The following is a 25,611-nucleotide window of genomic DNA, read 5'->3' on the forward strand; positions in this document are numbered from 1 at the left end:
GCTCTAAATAACACCTCAAGTGATTTGTTGCCATACTTTTGTAATACCCCTGTGACTTGCCTTGGGATGTTGTATTATTTTAAAGGTACTATATGAAAATATATTGTTGTTTACATGAACTACTTGCTTTTAACCCACAACTCTTATTGCCCAGGCAACAGTAATTGACCCAAACTTGCTAAGGCAGCTAAATGAAAGGTCATCATGTTGATCGTATTACTGCATTGTTGCACAATTTTCAGCCTGTAAAATTAAAACTGGTTCCAGTGACCGATTAAAGCATTCTATTCCCTTCCCTCCAACATATTTATTACAACCATAAATGCATTTAATTTTTATCCACCTCACTATGTTTACATATGGCTCTCAACAATCGATCATCCTTCCTTCAATTTCTTTTTTCAACATTTTTTTATTTGTTCCTGTTTCCTAAAATCAGTTCTTCTATGATGCAGTTCTTTGGATATTAGCAACTCTTGAGAGAGACAGGTCATCTCTCAAACTCTACTCCAATAGAGATATGACTAGTGACCGCACATCATTATTTGAGTGTGGGAGATAGAGACCATGTTCTCACCAAAGAATTAATTGCTGTCTTAAGAAAAATAAAAGGGAGAAATTTGAAGGCATTATTGAAGAACCAATAATGAGCTGCATTAGAAGTATAGATAATCAATGGCAGAAATTAATTTCTGTTGACATATACAACCCAGGACAGAAATAACTGACTGTACTTTCAAAGGAAATATTGCCATAACTTCCTCAGAATGGCAATCAGTAGCGGATTGCCACTCTATACCGAGTTTGGGGCTTTAGTTCAGCCGGACAGCATGGTCGGTGCAGGCTTGGAGGGCCGAAGGGCCTGTTCCTGTGCTGTAACTTTTTGTTCTTTGTACCTGTGCTTAAATTCTGAAGTGCCTGTCCACTCAACCTTCCCGGCTCGCACATACTATTAAAATGAAAGATCAGACTGCAACAACAAAACAGTAATAGAATCATAGAAACCCTACAGTGCAGAAGGAGGCCATTCGGCCCATCGAGTCTGCACCGACCACAAAATTCAACTTATTTTTCGGTAGATGAATCTCTGGTGGGAAAAGTACCTATTAAGCACCCATACAAAAATCTTTAAGAGAAACAACGTTCATTTTGCTGTTTTATGGAGACTAGTGATTTTCAGTCCCCTTCTTTCAAGCCATCAGTTGAAAAGAGAAATTGCATGCACCTGGAACAACTCTTTAATGGAACTGACAGTTAGGACCACCTTGGAAGCCCATCACCAATAACTACAAGTCTCCATTAACTTCAAACGGAAAGTACTCCCTCTAAACGTTCCTCTGTTTTAAGTCCAGGTTCTCCATTACTTTTCTGCCATATGGAATTTCACTGTTTTTGCATTTTCATACATGAATGGAAATGGCAGAATTAAACTGACCTAAGAAATGGAAATCACCTTGCCATGCAATTAAATGAATTAGTATGCAGAAATCCTGGTACAAAATAGAAAAGATATCGGAAAAGTTGGAAAAGAAGCGTCACGTTCCAACTAGATCCATGAATTCACCTCCATCCAGTGGACATTGGAAGGATTGTGGCTTGAGGGCACTTCAAAGTGGCTTAGCTTCTCACACTTCTAACTCAGGAAGTTGTTCATATCTCAGCCCATGATTTGATCACATAATCCGGGTAAACACTTCAGTGGAGCACCAACAGACTGTTGCACTGTCAGAGAAATGAAACCAAGCCTCGTCTAAGTTTCCTCCTCCATCACCCAAAATAATTAGACCACTGATTAATTTAATTTCTGCTCGAGACCTTGCTGTGCACAAAATGGCTGCTGTGTTCAGCTGCATAACAGTGACTGCACGCCATGCTCATTAATTGTATACGAACTATGGATATTTAGTTTCTGGAGATGTGTTTTGTTTAAAAGAAAGTTATTTATTTGCATTTGAGAGATAAAAATTTGCAGTTAGCCTTTTTTAGGCAAAGTTATGAAAAACACATCAATTACCCCTCAGGATCATAAAGATACGTTCACTACTTTTTGTTATTCACATCAAGATAATACATCTGTAAAAACCCTTAGAAGATGATCGAGACCACAAGACCTAGAAACAGTAGTAGGCTATTCGGTCCATCGAGTCTGCTCACCATTCAATGAGATCATGGTTGATCTGATATAATCCTCCAATCCAATTTCCTCCTGTTTTACCCCCATAATCTTTGATTCCCTTACTGGTTAAAAATCTGTCGATCTCAGCCTTGAACATACTTCTAAAAAAACTCCAAAAATCTTTCCCCTATTTCTTAGAAAAAATGCAAAACTGTCTCTACCCTAAAATGCAAGTAACAAGCTTGAATACAAACCGCTCATATCTCAAGAATCAATTACTACCAAATTGTGGTCTGACAAACAGAGGTCAGGCAACTTCCCCACAGAAGGTCAAAAATGTTAGAGGGCTGGAAATTTTATTAAAACCTTACAACTCAAGTCAAAAGCACCGCTTGCTTCCTTTTGCAGAAGAGCAGCAAAGAAAAGGTACAGCACTGCATCCAAAACTGGTTCAACTGTGAACAGAAGCAAGAACCTTGAAACCACATTATGGTCATCACCAAACATAAAGCTTGCAGCTGAACATCATGAGGCTACTAAATGAAAGTCAGCTGTACAAGATAATAGACTTTGTAGCAGAAAAGGCAGAATTTAATTCCACCCTGTGTGCGTGTTCTATATACATCACAGCAATGGAAAGAAAACACATCAGTTTTCAACATACCAAACACCTGGTAAATGGCAAAACCAGGAGTTAAATACTCAAGTGGTCTCTTCACATCAATGCATAGGAATAAAATAGTTAGAGACAGGACAGTACGTACGTTATCCACCCATAACTTAAATGCTTTCAGTTATTAAGTTTCATCCTCAAGGACACAAACGACAGATACAGATATCATGTTTGTTACAGGAACTTTGTATTGCCACCATTCTCTTTGTACTGAGGTGGCTACATTTTGAAGAAAATTGTACAACATTCATCTAGTTATTAATGGTTTACTGACTTTTAGGAACATCCAACAATGTTCATATGACTTGATTAAAAATTCAGATGTTCACATGGTAGCACAGTGGTTAGCACTGCAGCTTTAGGGACCCGTGTTCAACTGGCAGCCTTGTCTGACTGTGTGGAGTTTGTACTTTCTCTCCATGTCTGCGTGGGTTCTCCAATTTCCTCCCACAGTCCAAAGATGTGCAGGTTAGGGGGATTGGTCATGCTAAATGTGCTGGGTTACAGGGATAGGGTGGGGAAAATGGCCTGGGTAGGACACTCTGTGAGAGAGTCGGTGCAGACTCGATGGGCCGAATGGCCTCTTCTGCACGGTAGGGATTCTATGATTACACCTGATCCTGATTCCACCTTCACCCAATGCCAAAACACATACACTCCCAGCTGGCATGCCTAGAACGTTATTTGGAGCATGAATCAGAGTTGATTTTTCCTTCATTAACCCAAGGACAACTTGAGGCTAACTGTCATGCTCCCATGTCCCACATTCCTTCTCAAGCCTGTAAAAAGGCAAATATACCAGCTTGAGGGCAATGAGGATGGTTTGAGATTCTTTATACTTCCTTCCTTGAAACACAAAAATGATTTCTATTTAGTTCAATATTTTAGCTATTATAAATGGTGGGATACTGTGAACTCAATTTCAACCATCAAACTGTCACCTCTGCTTATTAGATTTAAACTGTTGTCTGCTCACTTGTATAAATGGACTGTCATGAATTGTGACAGCATAGTAATTCATACAGATGCGCTGCTCCAAGAGCCTCAGTGCAGATATAGCCTGGCAGTGAAACACATCAGGGCTGTACTCAGTGCTATTCCCTCTCCCTTTGCTATCCAGAGAAAATCAAACAGGATATCCTATTTACAAGATGCGGCTATCCCAGCATCTCAAAGAACAAATAAAAAGGCCCCCACTGCAGTTAAAGGGTTGATAATTTTATCATTTTGATTTATTTTCACCTTCCTTCAAGGAAATGCTTTGCCTCAACACCCATCCAAGGTGGCAATGTTTGAAACGAGGAACTCTTCAAAAATAGAACTCAGTACATAATAGAATAATCAGCAAGACATTCCCTTGAGCAAAATAACGCTTGGGAATGTGGGCCTTGAAAATTGTTTGTAAGATCAACATTTTAATGCTAATTTTCTTCTGCTCTTTGTGTAATTAACTAATCAGCCAATGATTTAATTGATACATATGAATTCCTGCTTCAATGCATTAATACAACAAATATGTCACTATTGCGCTCTTAAAATAATCATGTGTTTTCGCAGGAATATTCTGATATTCATTAATGTAAAAGATTTGGCAAAACGTTTGAAAATCCATTATTTTAATCTTTTTCTAATTAATGGGTATTATAATAGTGTGGGGGGGGGGCGGGGGGGCACGGTGGTGCAATGTTTAGCACTGCTCCCTCACAGCTCCAGGGACCCAGGTCCGATTCTAGCCTCAGCTGTCCGTCCGTGTGGAGTTTGAACATTCTCCCCACGCATGCGTGGGTTTTCGCCGGGTGCTCCGGTTTCCTCCCAAAGTCCAAAGACATGCAGGTTAGGTCAATGAGACATTAAATTGTGGCACCCACCGTCTCTCTCTCTCTCTCTCAGGTAGATATGAAAGATATCATGGCGTTATTGCAAAGAGGAGTCAGCAAGTTACCCATCCCTGAATGGATAAGTACTTCACTGGCTATAAAGTATTTTGTGACATCCGTTGGTTGTGAAAGACACTGTGCAAATGCAAGTCTATCTTTCCTTTAAGTAGCTATTTAAAGAAAGATTTTTTAAAATTCCAACTGCAGCTAACTGAAAAACACACGCAACCACGAAAGATTTCAGTTTATTGCATCATCATGTATAGTGCATTCCCCTCCCGAACTGATGACACTGTCCTCACCCATTATTCAAACTTTTCCATTATCCAGTAGGAGTCATTAGACAATTTGAACAAAATTTTGAATACCTGTACTTACTGATTTTCCCTTCTCTGGTCTAGTACTGTTCACGTTATTTGAGACCAACTCTAAATTTCTCATCCATATGGCTTAGGAGCACACTAAATAATTTCTTAGCTAAAATCATTGTGAGAACTTCTACCCTGCAGAGATTATGTTTAATTATCTTTCCTGCTGTATACTGCAAAATGATCAGTAACTGCCATCCCCACATCCATTAAAACTAGACAGTGCAAGAAATATGCATTTGCCAGATCAAATAAATGCAAAATGCAGCCATTTTAGTGGTAGACATTGCAGAAAGTTCATGTTTACGCCCTGGAAAATAACAAAAGAATGTAATGTGTTCATACATGTTTGAATATTCAAGGACTATTCACAATTAATACCCTTAATTCACATAACTAATTGCAATGAAATTGCTGCGGGTTTAAACATAGGAGCTATCTTGCCATTGAAACTGTACAAGCAACATGGTGCTAATTTACTTAGTTTAGAACTCATTTTGGAAATTAATATTTTTGTATCATTTTCTTCTGTTAATAGTAAATATTCAGCGATGTCTCAGTTTTTCACCAGAGTTAGGACAATACAGCAGCCCTCAGACTTAGGAAACAGATATTTAGCTATGACCAAAAGAAGTGTTTGAAGCTTGTAACAAAAACAAAAGTTGCTGGAGAAAAACTCAGCGGACCAGGTTGTATCTGTGGAGAAAAACAAGAGTTAACGTTTCAGGTTGATGACTTTCCATCGGAACTGCTTGGTCTGCTGAGTATTTTTCCAGCAATTACTGTTACGGACTTCAAACTCTTCTCTTGATCGTAGCCAAATATCTGTTAATTAAGTTTTGAGGGCTGCTGTATTGTCCTAACTCTGGCAAAAAACTGAGACATCAGTAAATATTTCTTATCATTAATAGAATAAAATGATACAGAAATATTAATTTCCATAATGAGTTGTCAATGTAATACATGTTGCTTGTACAATTTCAGTGGCAAGATAGCTTCTATGTTTAAAAAAGGCCACAGCCTTTATGTGAATGAAGTGTATTAATTGTGTATAGCCTTTGGATATTCAAAAAGATGAGCCAGTGGAAAGGGGAGGGGCAGGAAGCAGAAAGGGGAACATCTGTGGCCACCATCGCTGACCACCTCCTCTGCGCTTCCTACCCCCTCACCCCTCCCACTGGCTTAAAATGTCTATTTTTCTTTAGTTCTGATGAAAGGTCATCAACCTGAAACATTAATTCTTTTTTCCCCTCCACAGGTGCTGTGTGGTTTGCACATTTTTTTCCAACAATATTTGTTCCTATTTCAGATTTCCAAATTCCACAGTATTTTGCTTTTGTTTGAAGCCAATATATTCACTAAAAGCAGTTCAACACTAAATCTAATCTTGGAATAATTCTATCAGACTAGGTTTTCTGCAGTTGGTTACTGCAGCAATCCTCAATGCCAATGGGAAAGGTAAGGGGTGAGCTGCGTGAATGGGACAATGAAGGTTCCTACGCCTGGTAGTTATCCACTGATCCCTGCATGCAGTGTGCATCTGAATGTCAGATAAGGACATTGAGGCTTGGCTGTGATGCTGCCCATAATAAAATTGTCTTTTAGCATGTATGGTCTAGATTAACACATGAAAACTAGCCATTTGGGTGAAATACTGTCAGCAGTCAGCATTAATGAAACCATGTCCCAAAACATAGCAATTATTAGTCATATTCTAATTATTTTGACAAAGCAGAGCATTGTCAGTCAAGACCACAATGGAGACACATCGCAATATTTTTATAGTAGGGTATTAAGAAATTTGAACAATGCCAACATGCAAAAATCTCTTAAAAAGAATGGTAACCATAAAACTGAACATTACACTAAACACACTGGCTGTGCTCCCACCTGTCCAACAAATGTGAACTCGGAGCGATATGGTGGCCTTCAGTGCTGGCAGGCTAACAAAACACATTCCCAAAGCTGCACTTGAATACTCCAATACCCAGATTAATCAGTAACAGGCTGATAGCAAATCACGCTGTTCAAACAATTGCCCCCAATGCAGAGCACTTCAGCTATATTATTAACCCAACTAGTTTGAAATTAACAACCATGCTGAAAACTAATGACATCAGATTATGAGCCGATAGCATTCCAAACAAGAAACCTTTCCGAATTCTACAGATGGCAAACTAATAGGATGCAGGTCACTTACTGAAAATATTTGCCGTTTTTTTCCATTTATATATTAATATAGACTTTTAGAAAATATTTTTTATTGTTTCAAAAGATTCTGACAAAAATCTAACAAATTAACTCATCTCTTTTAGTTCTACAAATGAAAGATCCATCAACTTTTCTTCCCCAAAGCGCAAATTCAATGCGGCAAAACCTAAAACCAACAAACATTGCAACCCATTTCCCAAGCCTCAAAATTCTGAAGCATGCAAGAACAAAATGATGCAACTTACTTACCATCCCCTCCCCGTGGGCTCTTTACCACACTCATAAGCAATTAGTTCACAGGGTAAGGAGGCATGCAATTGGAGGCAAGTTTTGAGGGAGGTTCAAATTTATCTAAAACAGAATGCAAAGGGTGGACGCAACTGGATTTGCAGTGATACGACAAGGGAATATCGGCAGGGTATTGGGGGGGGGGGGTTTGTCCAATATAAATGATTTAAAGGAACAAGTATGTTTATGATCTTTAGCTATTTACAGAATGCATCTACTCAGCGTGAAGCCATTAATTAAGCTGATTTGAGATTGGAACGAAAGAAATTATTTGACGACAAGCTTGGAACAAATCAAGCCATCTATATACAGATCAATTATGATTATACAGAATACCTTTCCAGCACCTACGTTCAAAGCAATATTGATGCACTGAAAATCTCTGGATATGGTGGTGGTGAATAAGAATGTAACCTACATAACCATCGATATACATCATATACAATTCGAAGGACTGCATTTTGCAACAGATAAATTAAGAGCTACTCAGTTTTATAACAGGGGAAATTAACCACCAGACCTCTATCATGCATTCATGTTTATACACACACACACACGTTTGTTCACGTCGAGCTGCTGTCAACTAGGTGGCACAGTGATTAGCACTGCTGCCTCATAGTGCCAGGGACCCGGCTTGGGTGGCTGTGTGGAGTTTGCACGTTCTCCCCGTGTCTGCACGGCTTTCCTCCAGGTGCTCCGGTTTCCGCCCACAGTCCGAAAGACGTGCTGGTTAGGTGCATTGGCTGTGCTAAATTCTCCCTCAGTGTACCCGAACAGGCGCCGGAGTGTGGTGACTAGGGGATTTTCACAGTAATTCATTGCAGTGTTAATGTAAGCCTACTTGTGACACTAAAAAATAAACTTAAACTTAAAAGTGCTTTTCTTTGTTAATTCATCTCATACAGCACAGTATTTTTAAGTATTCTCATTTTACTTTGCAAATCTTCTCTCCTCTTCCGTACCTGAATGTGCTGATTTATTCTGGGGCACAATTTCACAGGAACCAGCAGCACCCTAATATCTAAAACGTGGTCTTTCCCAAACACAACATCTAGACACCAAGCCCTGGCAACCAATGTGGAGTGGGGAGCATCTTGGAAACCAATTTGTGATATGCGGATCACAAGACTGTGGTCAGCAAAATAACATTTTTCTTCCTGTCAGAGGCATTGAAGTAAATTGTTGCATTCTTACAAACATTCAGGCTCAAATTAGCTAATTTAGCACAGAACAATTGATTCTGCACCTTATGAGCTCCACATTTATATGCTGCATGTATTGATCAAATCAGAAAAGCCATAAACTCTTGCTGACGCAAGGATCTAAAAATATTAAATCTGAAACCAAGACCAACAGAAAACACATTCCAAAAGTATTACAATAATATTTTCCAAATGTCTACATGACAGTGCTTCCACATCAGCCTTTCCATGTCCACATCAGGAACTAAATCTGCCTACAAACTCCCTTAAAGTGATAAGGCGTCAAAAGGGAAGGAGAGCAACAACCAGAGCTTCCATTAGCTCAATGAAACTCAGATTTGACCAGGCTTGGGGTTTTAAAAAATTGAGTGTTTCTGCATCACATCACGCTGGGCCAAAAGCCCAAGTTGACAAGGGGCTGTAGGCAAAGGTGGAGAGGATGCTGAGAAATGTTAGTTTCTGCACAATGTAAATGAAAAAAATACATTTGCATCAACGATAAGATGTGCACATTCTTGAAAACATCTTTGGGGAGATATTGCTTCCCTTATTGTCTGGTGATGAGCAGTATGTTTAGTCTTGCAGCCCATACTGTTGTGCCTCTCACTCTCCACCCGAGCCTCTGCGAAAACTGAAGAGATTTTGTAGCACATTTTACTATGCTCTTCGGGATCAATCCTGATGCAAATTGGTTCTCCTAGCTTAACACTTAATTTACACACACTGATTAATCTAGGGAATTTAATTTTCAAACTGAACTTTTTCCTACCACAGGGACCAATTGTGCTGACTGAAATTTATGGGAAGCCAACAACAGCATTTATAGTTTAAGAAAGGCAGAACCAAATTCAAATTCAGAGACCTTTTACTTTTGATTTAAAGTTAAAGTTTCTTTATTAGTCACTAATAAGGCTTACATTAACACCGCAATGAAGTCATTTTGAAATTCCCCTTAATAAGGGGAATTATTAATTCCCCTTATTATTATTTTCACAGTATTCCCCTTATTAAGCCAGAACAGAAATCATCAATTACTGACTTAACAGTCAAGGCTTTGGAAAGTGACTACTTTGTGGTTTAGAGCCCTTGCGTGACTGAATCAACACTCAATGCACTTTGATTCCTTCACAAGACCTCACAACTCTGAAACACCTTGCTCCTTCAATCTAGAGGTTTCATCATCTCACCATAACTGTGTGATCTTTTTCATAATTTCTCAATCTACTGAACTTTAATGATGCCCTTTATTACTCACGTTACCCCCATCTATAAAGCTTGTGAACATCTAAGTTAATCTTCTGAAATTTGAGATATTTTATTTTACAACCTTTAATCTTGTTGTCTGAACAGAACTACAATTGACTTTAATTCAGGTAGCATGGCTTAATGGCATAGGTTGCAAGCAGTTTGTTAGCTGTGATGCAACCGGCAATTTAAGCGGCACAGATGGATTCAAGATGCAATTAAATATATGTTTGAAGGAGAAGAGATTGAGGGATGTGGTGGGTAAGGTGATTGACATTTCAGATGGAAAGGAATACGGTTGTCTGTCATGAGAAGCGAAAATGGGACAAGGCAGTTGTTCCCCCATCATGCTGGATGCCAGCTACCTCTGTTGTACTGAAAAACCAATCTTTTAAATAGATAGCAATGATTGAGAATCAGAAAGAGAGATTTATTGGGAGGGATAACCTCTTGCTGTTCCTCACAATTCTAGCCTCCTTGTAGACACATTCTACAATTCTCACCCCTGTTGCTAAATGGAGCACGGCATTGACCCAGACACACAGGGGGAAAAAAAGAGTAGCTTAATCCCTCATCGCACGTAAACCTTTGACACCATGGTCTTAAAAAGGCACCAGAAGCAATCAGCGCAATTATAGACTGGATCATCCCACCTGATGAAATTGGTTTATTGGGAAAATTAGAGCAGAAAATGCAGAGTTAAAAACTATTAAGTAATGACGAACTTATTTTGATGGATTATTATGTGATCACATGAACTGCAGTTTCAGATTTTTACAGGTCTGACAAATGGTATTCCACACCTCACAATCAGCATATTACACAGTACTTGCTTGCGATACAACATTGGCTGGATTAGAACAAAAGAAACACTTCGCTCAAACTGTTAATTTTTAAGAATGATTTTATTTCAATTCACTGTAAAAAAAAAACGTGACTGCATCTTACCTCCAGTACAGGTCCCGCTCCAAGAATAATCTGCTCCACTCCACTGGCAAATCCCTTCTGGCTCAGAGCAGTAAGATGATGGATAAGAAAATTTGTACTTTGTGTCTTTCCTGAACCACTCTCACCCGAAATAACTATACATTGGTTTTTCTTGCGTTGTAGCATGGCATGGTATGCCACATCAGCAATTGCGTATATATGGGGCTCCAGTTTTCCCAGATGGTGATTATCATACATTTTTACGTATTTGGGGTTGTAAATAGGAAGAAATTTGAAAGGGTTTATGGCAATTAATATCGTTCCCACATAGGTGTAGATTTTCTCTTGTTTAAACCTGTTGCGCAGGTTGTCCAGGAGTGCTTTTTCATTCAAGTCTGGTAGATTGCACAAGTCGTTGTAATTTTTCTGCGGGGGCTGAGGCAAAAATCCCCGCTCCATCATCCTCCTTCGCTCCTCCGTCACTCTGAGCCATGACTGCAGGTTGTTGTAATGAATTGAGCCATCGAGGTTTTTCTCTCGAAGCAAGAACCGATAGTCCTCGCTGCTGAAACGATTTTCCAGGGCGCTGCGTGGCCAAAGCATCATGCGCTGCACCGGGCAATCGGTTGGATTGAGAATCCACTCCTCCCCACCAAACTCTTTCACTTCTGCCAGGACGTAGCATTTTGCTTTCTCTAGCTGCAATTTGTAAATAAGGGTTTCTATAACTTCCGCTGCACTAGTGTTTTTCCTTGCAGTGACAGGGCAGTAAATGGTGCCTTCTGCTATATTCCCCGGGTAAACCCGCAACGTAAACTCATTGTCTTCATAGCGTCGTCTTCCTCCAACATCGTGCACATTCATATTGGATCAGTTGTGCCATCAGCGTCGATAGCACATCCATACGGTAGGATTCATGACATCAGACCTGAAACAAAATCAACAGGAGCAGAAATCAAATTTTTAGCTGCATTCAAACATGCAAAATTGCATCACCACACCACCACACGCATAGGTCTGTAACGAAAAGGAAAATCTTTGCACATCTATAATATAGATTTCCAATTATCACCACGGAAATGACAATGGTATTCTGCAAGGGTCTACATAAGTCATAGGATGCGCCTGTGGCAAAGTGGGTAGAGTCTCTGCCTTTGAACCAGAAGCTCAGGATTCTGAGGCTTGATGGTCAAGGAAGGTGCATTCGTAAGGTAGCCAAACATGTACAGATGATCAATTTGAAAATCCTTCCAACACACGCCAGCGGGAGGCAGCAAGAGTGGGACAGATTCCTCTTTAGCCATGTGATGTAAAGAAAGTTGGAGTCTCTACCATCACTATCCATAGCTTCCGAATATAACACGCATGTAAAAGCACATGCTGCCACAGCATCTTGGCCTGGGTGATTCACACCATCACAAGTCATGTCAGATAGCTTGATACTGTCTTTAGGCTCTCTCTCCCCCACAGGAGACCAATACTTAGGTCTCACTTCTTAGTGTCATTCTTAAAGCTGGACACCACTAATGCTTATTGGATGTATTGGTTCAGGTCCTTGATGCTATTGGAGGTAGAACGTTAACCCCAAAGTATTAAGAACATGATTAACAAAGTTGTATTCCCACAAGGTTCAACTGTACACACGGTTTGCTTTAGGATGCTGTTAAAATCACTAACTTCTCCAAGGCAGCTATCTTAAAATGGCATCAGTAAATGTGCAAGAAGCAAAGATATCAAGAAAAACAATAGAAAGCATCAGATTTAGCACATTAGTATTAATATATTCTCAGGAAGTCAAATATGCTTTAATAAGGCACAAAACTCATCTCTTCAAATTCCTCCCAATAGAACCATCTTTACAACAATCACTTCATGGGCAGCATTGACTTCTCTAAAATTCCATTATTGAATTCAAATTCCACCATCTGCCATGGCAGGATTAGAAATAGAGCATTACCCCTGAGTCCAGTGACAGTACCACTACGCCACTGCTTCCCCACAGCCCACTAAAACTAGCTGTTGTTATGGTAATATGAAAGGATTGGCTGTAGCACATTCATCATTAACTGAACAGCAAATCACGGTACTTCAAAACAAGCAACACAATTCAAAGGACCAATATAATTCAAACAAAATTACATTTCAATTCCAAAATAAGCCCGTGTTTATATTTGCTATCAAGCTTAGAAAGTTACAGAAGATGCAGTAAGCACTTTTCTAGTAAAACCTATTATGAACAATACTTCATTCCATTTGTAAGTCCAAACTCTGCTTTGAAGGATTATTATGACTCTGATAATGAATATCGTGTTTTTTCTTCTACACAAGAGAATCTGAAGTCGGCATTGATGGCGATGCAATTATATGTTTCAACTATGCAAAAAGTTACTACTCAGACTTGGCAGACTTAAGTGTATTTTCTAAGCCTTCTAAACCTTTATTTGCCGGGGGGGGGGGGGGGGGGTTCAAGCAAATCATTTTTCAATTATCCAGGCTTATTAGAGAAAATTTCTTCACAAAGTAACCTGTAAACACAATTAATTTGTGTTAAACCATATCAGTAAACCAGATTTTAAAATATTACTTCCAAAGTCAGTTTGCAGTTCTATAAGACCATAAGTTCATAAGAAATAGGAGTAGGCCTTTTGACCCATTGAACCTGCTCTGCCATTCAATAAGATCATGACCGATTTGATTGTAGCTTTAAATCCACTTTCTAGCCTGTCCTTCATAATCCTCAACTGGCTCAGTCTAAAATGCATTTACCTCAGCCTTGAATATATTCAAGGACCCAGGCTCGCTGTGGAAGAGAATTCCAAAGACTGTTATATATTTAAGTGGCTGGATGATTGCTTTAAGAGCAGTTGGCATGATTTTATCATTGGGGTGTTTCACAAGCTTCGGTCTTCATTTCATTTCCTGTTCTGTGCAGAGAACATCTCATTCAATAAACCAGTTACGTGTTGCTTTTAAAAACAAATAAAAGATGTGGTTTGCACATGTTGCAACAACGTTCAAAATAACATGTAACCCATAAACGCTAACATAGTTTGGCCATTACACCAACAACACTCTGAAATAATTTTTTTCTAATCTTAATGTTAAATGGGAGACAACTTATTTTTAAAACTGTGTTCATGGTTCTAGATTCCATCAAAGGAATCATCCTCTCAGAATCTACCCTGTCAAGCCCCCTCAGGATCTTAGACATTGCATTATTATTCTTCTAAATTCCAATGATTGTCAGCCCAACCTTTCCTCCTAAAATAATACCTTCACCCAAGACCCAAAATGCTTTCAATTCAAGTATGTCCCTTCTTAAGGAGACCAAAACTGTACATGGTGTCAAAAACAGAAAATGCTGGAAAATCTCAGCAGGTCTGACATCTGTGGGGAGAGGAGAGATGACCCTTTGTCAGAGGTATTTTGCTTTCATCTTACTGGACACAGTATTCTGGATGTGGTCTAACCAATGCCTTCACAGTTGAAGCAACTTGTCTTTTTTTTAAAAACTTTGTCCCCCTTGCAATAAAGATCAACATTCCATTTGCCATCTTAATTACTTGCTGTATCTGCATGCTGACATTTTCTGATTCATGTGCAAGGACACCTCTGTACTGCAACAGCATTCTGCAGTTTCTCTCCATTTAAATTATATTCTACTCTTCTGTTCTTCCAACCCAACTGGACAAGTTCACATCTTCTCAACATGATACTGCATTTGCCATACTTTTGTCCATTCACTTAACATATCTATGCCACTTTGCGGACTCTTCGTATCCTCCTCATAGCTTGCTTTAATCCTCTTCTGCACATCAACAGCAAATTTGACTACAATAGAGAGTCAGTCCTTTATCCAAGTCTTTGATGTAGATCGTAAGTAGCTAAGGCCTTGAAACGGATCGCTGTAACACTCCATCAGTTGTAGTTTGCCATTAGTCCTGACTTCAAGTTCCTTTTAGTTGGCCAATCCTCTATTGTGCCAATACATCATACCCAACATGAGCTCTTACCTTGCGGAGTAACCTTTTAAGTGGCACATCGTCGAATATCTTTTGGAAATCCAAATACACATCTACTGGTTCCCCTTTATCCTCCTTGCTTGTTACATCTCAAAGGACTCTGTTCATTATGAAATAATGAGGGGCCTCATTACATGTTTTGAAAAGAAATTGTTTGTTTTGCTTGATATCAGCTAGAGAGGTACTAAGAAAGGGTGGGTGTGTAAATAAGATACAGCTGAGCCAAATATTCTCCATGGTTTAAGACGGGACCAATATTCATAGATCAAAGCTCATATACATATATGAATAACAGCCACATTGGCAAAGTCTGAAGAAATCTGGGAAAATTTTGCCATCTTTTGCTTCGTTTCCCTCCTATTTACTTTTGAATTAACTGCTGATTGCCAAAAGCAGCCAATCAAGGAGAAATAACTGAACCAGAAAATCACATATTTGAACAGCGAAGGTCCATTCTTTAACCCAAGACCTTTTCATTAAATGTGTAATTTCAACCATTCATCTTATTTCAACCCTCAATGTCAGACTGGATGGTGACACCAAACAGTGAACCAGGAGTCACTCAGCTCCTGATTGGGGAGAAATGAAGTCAATTTAAATTCTTCATCTGATTTCTAATAGTTGTAAGTATAATGAAGCATTTACCACAGTGCAAAAGTGCCCTGCAGTTGTCTTTAGTCACCTGAGTTAGAAAACTCAGAATGGAAAAGTACTTGTGACGTGCATCTTACTGTACAGCAACATCAAATATTGGTTGCAATTTTCCTCCTGTGGTCCAGTGCATTTTCTTTTTACACATTTTGCGGTCTGGTTTGTAATTCTTGTACTGTTGATAGTTAATTTTTGCAAAACAACCTGTGTCCATTTTAACCATACTAAATTCTTAATTAGAATAGGATAGTTGTCAACAAAACTGAAACTACCAACTTAAGGAGGATAAGACACCACAACTAGGGTCGCTCAAATATTGAATATTTAGAGCAATTCAGCAAATGTTAGAGCGGCACAGAAGTTTTACAATCAAGCAACAGAGAAGATAAAATTAAAACATGGCACATATTCTGGCATGCATTAAAACAAAGATTTTTGGACTAATTTTCCCACGTGGTAACACAAGTGCAATATTGATTGGTTAGAAAGCGTGTCTGCACAAGGAATTTGAGAAAGCTTCACCCTTACTAAGCACCACTGAAACTGTCCCCACAAATCACAGCATTCTTGATTCTGCCTGCAATGTGGACCCTGCACAATGACCAAGAATTGTCTACAGTTGAAAGCATCCTGTTAAATCATCACACATGCTACTCCACACAGTGAGGCCTTGGCTAGAGAAACATGATCCACCTTATGTACTTTGGACTATTTCAGAGCTCTTGCATTTAGTCAGCCCATATGAACTGTACTACTTGGCACCAGCTAACCTGAATTCCAAATATACAGTCCATCCACCTTTACGACATTGCGGATTAAAGCCAAATAAGCAAAGAACAATCATCCAACTTTGACTCTGTTAATGACCTTTACATCCGAAGCAGTCCCCAAAACTTCAAAAAGATTATCCAAAAATAATTTTTTAAATGCCTGTAATCTTAAATATACTTTGCTAATAAAATAAATAATTTCCTTTCTGGAATCTGGGATATTTGCCGCATTCCTACAGTTGGATGGACACTAGATTTTCACACACTGCCAGCACACAAAATAGAACACCATCAGCAAACACTACACTCCTCTCATCCACTCCTTCACAAGAGAGTAACCATTTTGTAATGTACTCTTTCAGGTTTATTAATGCAAATTTCTCTTGCTAAAGTATCAGTCCAGTGGCAGCAAACACATTCCACTATTCACAACAGATAAAGTATTGACCAAACAGGACATGCAATTTCAGACTACTGCATTCTGTTCAGGATTTGAAGTTACTGTTATGTAATCTAAAAACTGTCCACAGCTGGAACTTTTGCTTAATTCGTATCCACTTTAGTTTTTCATATAAATATTCCAAATCCCAAATTAAACTCTTCGGGCTGGATTTTACTCTCTCTCCACCAGCAGGTTTGAAGGCTATTGGGGCTCATTTTCACCCACCCTGTCCAGCTTTCATAACCCCTTCTCTGGCTATCGTCGAGTCAGAAGGCACTGCTCAAACCTGGCATTACTGGGAATAAAGTTGTCTGTCAAATTGACAGCATTTCTAGGCGGGACTTCCTCCTGAGATAGGGTGGAACTCTTACCCTTAGTGTGGCTCACTTACACGTGCCAAAAGCGATATATATTCACACGGGTGCGCTCTGTCCTTTGCAGACACAAGAAGCACGTTCACACATTTCACCTTTTTTCAATTATCAAAAGCTGGGGGGACAGCCATTCCCTGGTTAATTCCCCAGCCCAATGCCTCGAGTCCACCAGCCTGATACGAGTTTAAACAAAAGCTTCGCAGTTAACTGTTCCCTGGTGAATTCTCCATGACAATGCCTCCACCAATCAGAGTCCGTTTCCCTACCAATCAGCATTCTTTTCTCACGCAGCATGAATTGTTGTTCCCTTTACTAAAGGTATTCTGACAAATTTGTCCTGATGAGTGCAAGGTTAATAGCTTTGACAGTGTCTCTTTTTTTTAAAAAGTAAAAGAACAAATGCTTGAATTAGATCAGGCAATAAAACAAAAGTTAATATTTCAGGCTGATAACCTTCCATCAGAAAAAGGAAAAGATTAGAGATGTACAGGTTTTAGCAAGTACTAAGTTAGGAAAGATAATAAAGGAAAGAACTGTAACTGGATTGAAGATAAGTAACATTAATGACAAAAGACATGAAGCCTCAAGGCAAAAAAGGATGGTAATGGAATAAATACTATACAAAAGAGGATTCTAGGGGAGTTGGAAATGGGGTTAACCATCACTAACAGAATTGTCTAAACAAATGGGTGTGGTGCTTCTGGACTGAAATTGTTGAGTACAACACTGAACCCAGAAGGTTGTAAAAAGAGTTTCATCGAAAGGTTGAGATACTGTTCCTTGAGCTTATGTTGAAATTCACTGGAACAATATCGGAGACCAAGGACAATAAAGTCACAATGGGAGTGGAGCAAAGAATTAAAATGACCAGGTGGCCGGAAACTCAGGACTGAAGACATGTTCAGCAATTGGTCATCCAAATGTAGAGGATGGTTCATTGCGAGCACCAGGTACACGAAATTGAAAGCGGCACAGGTAAATCACTCTTTCACTTGTAAGGTGCGTTTGGAATCCTGGAAAGTGGGAAAGGAGGAGATTAAAAAGGGAAGGCATTACATCTCTTCCAATTATTCAATGCTGAAAGGAGAGGGGAAAAAAGGTTTAGTGATTGCTTCACACTCCAGGTGATGGAAATACTAGGTATGATCTGCTGAGTTTGGAAGGCAAGGACAAGTTCTTAGCACAAGTTCAGGTAACACCACAAAAATCCTGACCTACAAATGAACTATTCGTAGATATATATAGATGTGATTTTCAGTGTTCCCCATTGTCAAACTTTAGCTAGATCCCTGCAAAGAAAAACATGCAATAAAACTCTCAGAAGTCCCCTAATGTGCTTGAGACTAAATGAATCCAAGTCCCATACCAAGCCACACATAATTCTAACTTGGAACTATAATCGCGGTCTCAAAATCCTGGGATTCCCTTCTTAACAGCACTGGGTGTACCTACACCACTGTTCAAAAAGGTGGCCCAATATCACCTTCTTAATGGCAATTAGGAATGGACAACAAATGCTGGCCTAGCCAGTGCACACCTACATCCCAGGAAAGAATTAAAAGATATGACCAGAGTAGGGAGAGGGAAGAAAAAAGGGCAGGATTCCTGCTCCTGGTCATTTGCCTGTAACCCAATTGGAAAATATGTACATCAGGACCAGGATTTCTTGTTGTATGAACCACGGTAACACAGCCTGTCAACACTCATTGCCCAAGATCAATTTGAAAATTGGCCATTTGCTCAAAGTACCGGATGGTGGTCAGTGTCCCCAAGGCTCTTCTTTAGCAAAATTACAGACTTCATGAGTGTGGTGCAGGGAGAGAGAAACTACAACAAATTAAATTTTCAGTCTGCGCTTCACAAACAACAACCAGTCTGTGGCAAAGAGTGAAGAGAATGCACCCATAATTAACATTTCTTTCTTTCATCCATTGAGGGTTGCAGGAAGAGAAAAACTACCTCTCCAACTCAGCTGCTCTCGAAAGAAAGGATAATGATCCCGATGACCGCAACAGCTGCTCCCTCCAGTAATCTTCCTCATCTGTTAAACTGACAACCCTCTCATCTAAGTGATCCCAAAACATTTTCTGCAGAAGTCTAGAGATTGGGGAAATTGCAGAAATAAGCAATACTAACACCACAGTAAATTTTAAAAACTACTTAACCAATAAATTACAAAACTATTTTCAAATAAATATAAACAAAGGCACATGAAAAAAACGGCAACAGTGACTCAAAACCTACGACATGTAACTATATTAAACTATATAATTAAACATTTAGCAATTACCATTTGCTCCGTATTTCAGCTGTGAAAAAGGTACACAATCTTAAAAGGCAGTTGGAAAATCGCATCCACAGAATGGTTTCAAGGGAAGTGATCATAATTAAATCTTTCCCTTCTGGTTTCTGCTGCAACAAGGCTAAGAGCAGGCTGTGACGGAGAGCAAAGGGCTACTTGCAAATCACCATGCAGACAAAGAGGTTTTCCCTACAGCACTTCACACTGATTTCACGTTGGCGCACAGTGCCAATGATGCAGCTTTACTCCTGTAATTCAGCCCACCAATAGCTGATCAGTCAAGCGTATTGCTTCACTGGAGGGATAATACACCACTCACTTTTCTTTTTTAAAAACAAACTGTGGCAGGAGGGCATTTATAAAGTCCTTATAATTGCACTTTCATATCCAAGGCAGTAATTATGTAACTTTTATCAGAAGTAACTTTTTCTTAATTCCACTGATTGGTGAAAAGTGGTCAATTTAACCTAAGTTGTCAGTTTTGTATCGCTGTTATATTAAGAAATGAGCAACCAAAGTTACAGGGGAAGAGATACCATACTTACTGGCAGATTTTTACATAAATGCAAAGGAGACAAGTTTCAGCTTTGGATGCAATTAAGGGTAAAGTTTTGGCTAAAATTTACATAATCAACTAAAGTAAAATCATCTGTCATACAATGTAATCAAACTAATGGAACATACTCATTTCTTTCTTTGCATTGAAACATATTTACTGATTTAATAGTAGCCAGGTGTAGTTAGTTACAGGAATACAGCTGAACATGGATTTATCTCACATTTTTGATAATTGTTTATTCCTCCACCTTGGTTTGATTTGTCACGTCTATTAGTATACAGTGAGAAGTATTGTTTCTTGCACGCTTTACAGACAAAGCATACCGTACATAGGGAAGGAAAGGAGAGAGTGCAGAATGTAGGCATAGAACAAGAGTAAAAGGTAGAATTAGAAGATGTGCTGGGCACAGCTTGCAAGAAGTTGTCACACTCCGGTGCCATCTTGGATATTCACCTGTGAATAACCCAATTTTAAAATCACTGAAAATGACTAAATGAAACTGAACCATCTACTAGTTTCATTGATGTACATTAATCCGTTAGTAAACATTAATCAGTATTTAAAACTTTCAAAACTGACCCCTTTTGCCAGTTTGCCTGACCTCAATATGCAACCAACTGCAAGTAAGTGCAGAGGAAATTCTCCAGTCTCATTGTGATCTGGGGTCTTGGAGAGTTTCAGACAAACAGATTTTTAAACTGTTACGTAATTTACATCTTAAACTGTCCAATCGTTTACACTAGCTCAGCCAATTTCACTCAGGTTACAATGATAAAACTAGGACAAACCATACACACCACAATCTAGGTAATCAAGCTTTACAAAATGTTATACAAATCAGAAGCACAGCATTAGACTAAGACAACAAGATTGTGATAACGGAAACAGAACAATGCACCGGTAATGTCTTTAGCGAGTAAGCCAATGTGCAAATGCTGAACCATACACACCAAAATATCTCATTGTCAGTTTCCAATCTATATGGAGTTGGATCATTTGAGCCATATGGTATTTGGAAAAAATAAAACTCCTGAATTTACAAACTTTCACGTCCTCTGACCATCCCAAAATGCTTCCCATCCGCGACTAAATCGGTAACACATTCATCTCTAAATCACAAGGTTCGAGGCTCAATTCCCATGCCAGGGTTTTAGCACAAAAATCAAGGCCAATGTTGCAATGCAGTACTAAAACATTGCACTCTCGGAGATGTCATATTTTGGACAAGACATTAAAACGAAGCCCAACTGCCTGCTCAGGTGGGTGCAAAAGATCCCATGGCACTATTTTAAAAAAGAGCAAGGCAGTTATCCCCAGTCTCCTAGTCAATATTCAATCAACATCACAAAAAGCATATTAACTGGTCATTAACAAATTCACTGCTGTGTTTCCTGTAGTACAATAGTGACTTCATTTCAAAAATTACATAATTGGTTGTTGAGTTGAGATATCGAATGGTCATGAAAAGTGTCATATAAATGCAAGTCTTTTTCTTTAGTCCAATGGATTATTGAAATGCAATCACTATTGTTACGGGGCCGAGAATGGCAGCCAATCTGCATATGATAAGAATTCAATTAGCAGATTGATGATTGAATGATTTTTATTGGAAAGTGGCAGATATATACAATAATGTGCGTTCATATTTTACTTGGTTATCCATATAATCATAGAATCCCTACAGATCAAAAAGAGGCCATCCAACCCATCGAGCCTGCACAGCCTCTCCAAAAGAGCATCCAACCCTGGCCCTCCCTTCCATCCTATCCCTGTAACCCCACACATTTAGCATGGCTATTCTACCGAACCTGTACCTAACTTGGACACCAAGGGGAAAATTAAGCATGGCCGATCCACCTAACCTGCACATCTTTGGGCTGTGGGAGGAAACCAGAGCACCCGGAGGAAATCCCACACAGACACGGGGAGAAGATACAAACTCCAACAGACAGTCACCCAAGGGCAGGATAGAACCCAGGTCTCTGGTGTTGTAAGGCAGTAGTGCTAACCACCGTGCCGCCCAGTGGCTCCTCCGCCAAAATGGATATACATGGGTAGAATGAGGCTTATTTGTTATGTCTCAAACAATCAAGTAACCTGTTAAAAGTCACCCAACTACGTACAGAGACAAAAGGCCACTTGTACAAGTTCCTGGAGGGCGCCACGCCTATATAACAAGCATTAGCTGGAACAAAGACTTATGCTGGTCACGATACAATTTCTAATCTATACAAGTGCACAGCATAAAACAACACAATTTTGCAGAGTTTTTTAAATTCAAAATCTCAAACAGGCCGAAAATGGATCATTCATAAGTGAAAACTAAACTAAACCATTGGTGCAATACATACAGCTGTTTTGACAATAGGTGAAGATATATCGTTGGGCGATTGTAGAAATTGTTTCACCCAAACTTGTGCTAAACTCAATTTGCAATTGCAAATTGAACATCTACAAAGTAAATGGTACAAAGCCAAGCAATGGTATGCCAACAGAGGCAGAAAAGAGCAAAGAGAGGGGACTGCCTCTGCAAATCTGACAAGAATTCAGATGAAAAAAGCATGCAAGAATACAAACACGAAGAACACTAAATGAAGAAGAAAAATAGCAAATAAATTAAACTGTTACGTTCTAGGTGCAACAAATTTTAACAACATTTATATGGCACTTTTCATGACCATAAACTTCAAATGTTTCAAGCTTCCTTTGGCTGAGGTCTGACAAAAAAAAATACAGTTGACTTATCGCACAGAAACAAAAATATTTCATCAATTTTCGCTGGGCAATCTAAAGTTTAATTATTAATGTCACAGGTAGGCTTCCATTAACACTGCAATGAAGTTACTGTGAAAATCCCCTAGTCACCACGCTCCAGCGCCTGCTCAGGTACACTGAGGGAGAATTTAGCATGACCAATGCATCTAACCAGCACATCTTTCGGATAGGGAGAATGTGCAATCAAGCAAAATTCAACTTTTCCAGCCACAACACAAATCAACGAAGTCCCCAAGTCCTCATGATTAAATTGCTAGATACTGGCAGGTTCTCATTGTGGTTTAAAGGATTAAGATAACCTTCTATGGGGCCACACAGTGGTTAGCACTGCTGCCTCACAGTATCAGGGACCTGGGTTCAATTCCAGCCTTGAGTGACTGCGTGGGTTTCCTCCGGGTACTCCGTTTTCATCCCACAGTCCAAAGATGCACGGTTTAGGCTTATTGGCCATGCTAACAAAAATTGCCCCTTGGTGTCAGGGGGGGTTAGCAGTGTAAATATGTGGGGTTACGGGTATGGCCTGGGTGGGATTGTTGTTGGTGCAAGCTCAATGGGCCAAACGGCCTCCCTCTGCACTGTAGCGATTCTACGATTCTCTAAAGCATCGAAACCACATCAGCGATCAGCAATTCCACATTAAGGTGAAGGTTTTTCAAAGCTAATTTCTTGTTCTGAAGTTCACTATACTGTGACTTAGCCCTCCCCTCAAATCATCCTCCATTTCAGAAGTAGTAGCTCAAGAAAGCAATAGGTTTTCAACAAGAAAATTGTAAGTTATTATTTCACAGCTTAATGTCCACATATACAGTTTAGCACGGATCCAACTACTCAGATCAGTATGAAAATAAATCCCTTACACACACCAAGCGCAACAGCTCTTTTTCTCTCCCATGTCATGTCTCATTCAGTGCTTTAACTAGATTAGCAGCCTTTATCAGGAATCAATCATGTCCTGAAACCAGATTTTAAAAAACTTTGCTGCAGCCTGCCCAGTTACAACGTTGTGTGTTATTATTGGATCCATCACACAAAACAGTGCAGAGAGCAAGCGTCAGCATCTGCAGAGAGGAATGACATCATACAGAAACTCCACTCCCAGTACAGGCCAAGCAGCAAGTCCAGACACAGAAGCTCACTCAGGTTCATTACAAAGACTAATTTAACTTAACCAAACCATTCCGGCTACTAAAAAGCTCCCTCACTCAGTCTAACACCCATCTTGAGAGTCAGCTGTCATGCAGTCAAGTTCATGGGGAACTGGGTCAAGTCTGTATCAAACCTCAACTGAATTAGAAGAGAAATGTTTGTCCCAACTCCAGGAGCCAAGTTTGAAAACGTAATGAAACATTCTAATCCATTGCAATGCACAGCCTTTTCCCATCAAATAGGGTTATAGAGAATGCAACACATCCAGTGTAAAATCTTGTTGACAAGGAGCGTGGGTCAGCAAGAGGTAAAACATTATAGATTCTTCGAGACATGCAATGCACAAACTCAGAATCACAGAGATCAACACTTAACACGCGTACATTATCGCAATTGTGAAAACACAGCAGAAGCTGTTGCTATCACTGCCACAGTATTAACTTACAAAACTAACCTTACCAGATCCTTAAGTGGCTTAGTGAGCCACTGCCCAGTGAAGTACTGAGTCAGACAGACCAAGAGACTGCATAAATTGATCTAATCCAAGCAGTGACGAGAACTCAACAATTAGCCTCAGTGCCCCGGCCTAGGGATGGAGTGAAAGGAAAGTCAGTCAGTGCTCCCTCTCCCCATTACTATCCAGTGAATCATCTGAGAAAGGTAAGACAATAGAAAGGGCACAGAAAAAAAGATGAAACCAAGAAAGAGAGGCTTCAACTAAAAGAAGGAAAAGGAGGAGCGGCAGCTCTGTTAATAACAGGATTAAAGAGCTCAAAGTAAAGGATTCCCTAGGCAAGATTGTCCATAAACATGACAGATTTTTGCAATCAGTTTGACTGTGAGAAATGTGGGTCCTTAACTAGTATTTTAAATTTAATAAACTACGAACGGTCGTGAATGTAGCCCAAACCATCACGCAAACCAGCCCCCCATCCATTAGACAAACTTCCCGCTGCCTTCGCAAAGCAGCCAGCATAATTAAGGACCCCACACACCCCAGACATTCTCTCTTCCACCTTCTTCCGTCGGGAAAAGGATACAAAAGTCTGAGGTCACGTACCAACCGACTCAAGAACAGCTTCTTCCCTGCTGCTGTCAGGCTTTTGAATGGACCTACCTTGTATTAAGTTGATCTTTCTCTACACCCGAGCTATGACTGTAACACTACATTCTGCACTCTCTCCTTTCCTTCTCTATGAACGGTATGCTTTGTCTGGATAGCGCACAAGAAACAATACTCTTCACTGTATGTTAATACATGTGACAATAATAAATCAAATCAAAAAGGAGACTTTCTGAATTGCTGCCATGAGTGTGAAGAAATGTTTGTGGATGGCAGAGAAAGTGGTGTCATGACGTTAAAAACACAGGTGAATAGAGAGGATAAAATCCCACAAAGTTTGGTTAAGACAAATTTCCAACCACAATCCCCCATTCACAGATTTTATTTACACCCAAGAAAGAAAACCAACCACTGCAGATGCACAGCAGAAAGAGGAAAAACTATAAGGACTATTTCCCAGCAATCAGGTTGAAATGCCAACTCTCACTGGTAAGAAGTCTCATATCACCAGGTTAAAGTCCAACAGGTTTATTTGGTAGCACTAGCTTTCGGAGCGCTGCCCCTTCATCAGGTGAGTGCAGGATGGAATGAAGAATGGGG

General features: G+C 39.6%; 1 protein-coding gene across 3 annotated transcripts in view; it reads right to left on the reverse strand.

The window, feature by feature from the left end:
* The window catches only part of myo9aa (myosin IXAa), a 298,687-nt gene that overhangs the window by 237,757 nt on the left and 35,319 nt on the right, over positions 1 to 25,611 (reverse strand). For all 3 annotated transcript variants that reach the window (XM_078199938.1, XM_078199939.1, XM_078199937.1), the window contains exon 2: positions 10,929 to 11,835. In XM_078199938.1, coding sequence (XP_078056064.1) covers positions 10,929 to 11,771 — 843 coding nt within the window. In that variant the 5' untranslated portion in view covers positions 11,772 to 11,835. The remainder of the gene's footprint in view (positions 1 to 10,928; positions 11,836 to 25,611) is intronic.

This window comes from Mustelus asterias, chromosome 29, assembly GCF_964213995.1.
Source record: "Mustelus asterias chromosome 29, sMusAst1.hap1.1, whole genome shotgun sequence".
In the NCBI taxonomy this organism is placed as follows: domain Eukaryota; kingdom Metazoa; phylum Chordata; class Chondrichthyes; order Carcharhiniformes; family Triakidae; genus Mustelus; species Mustelus asterias.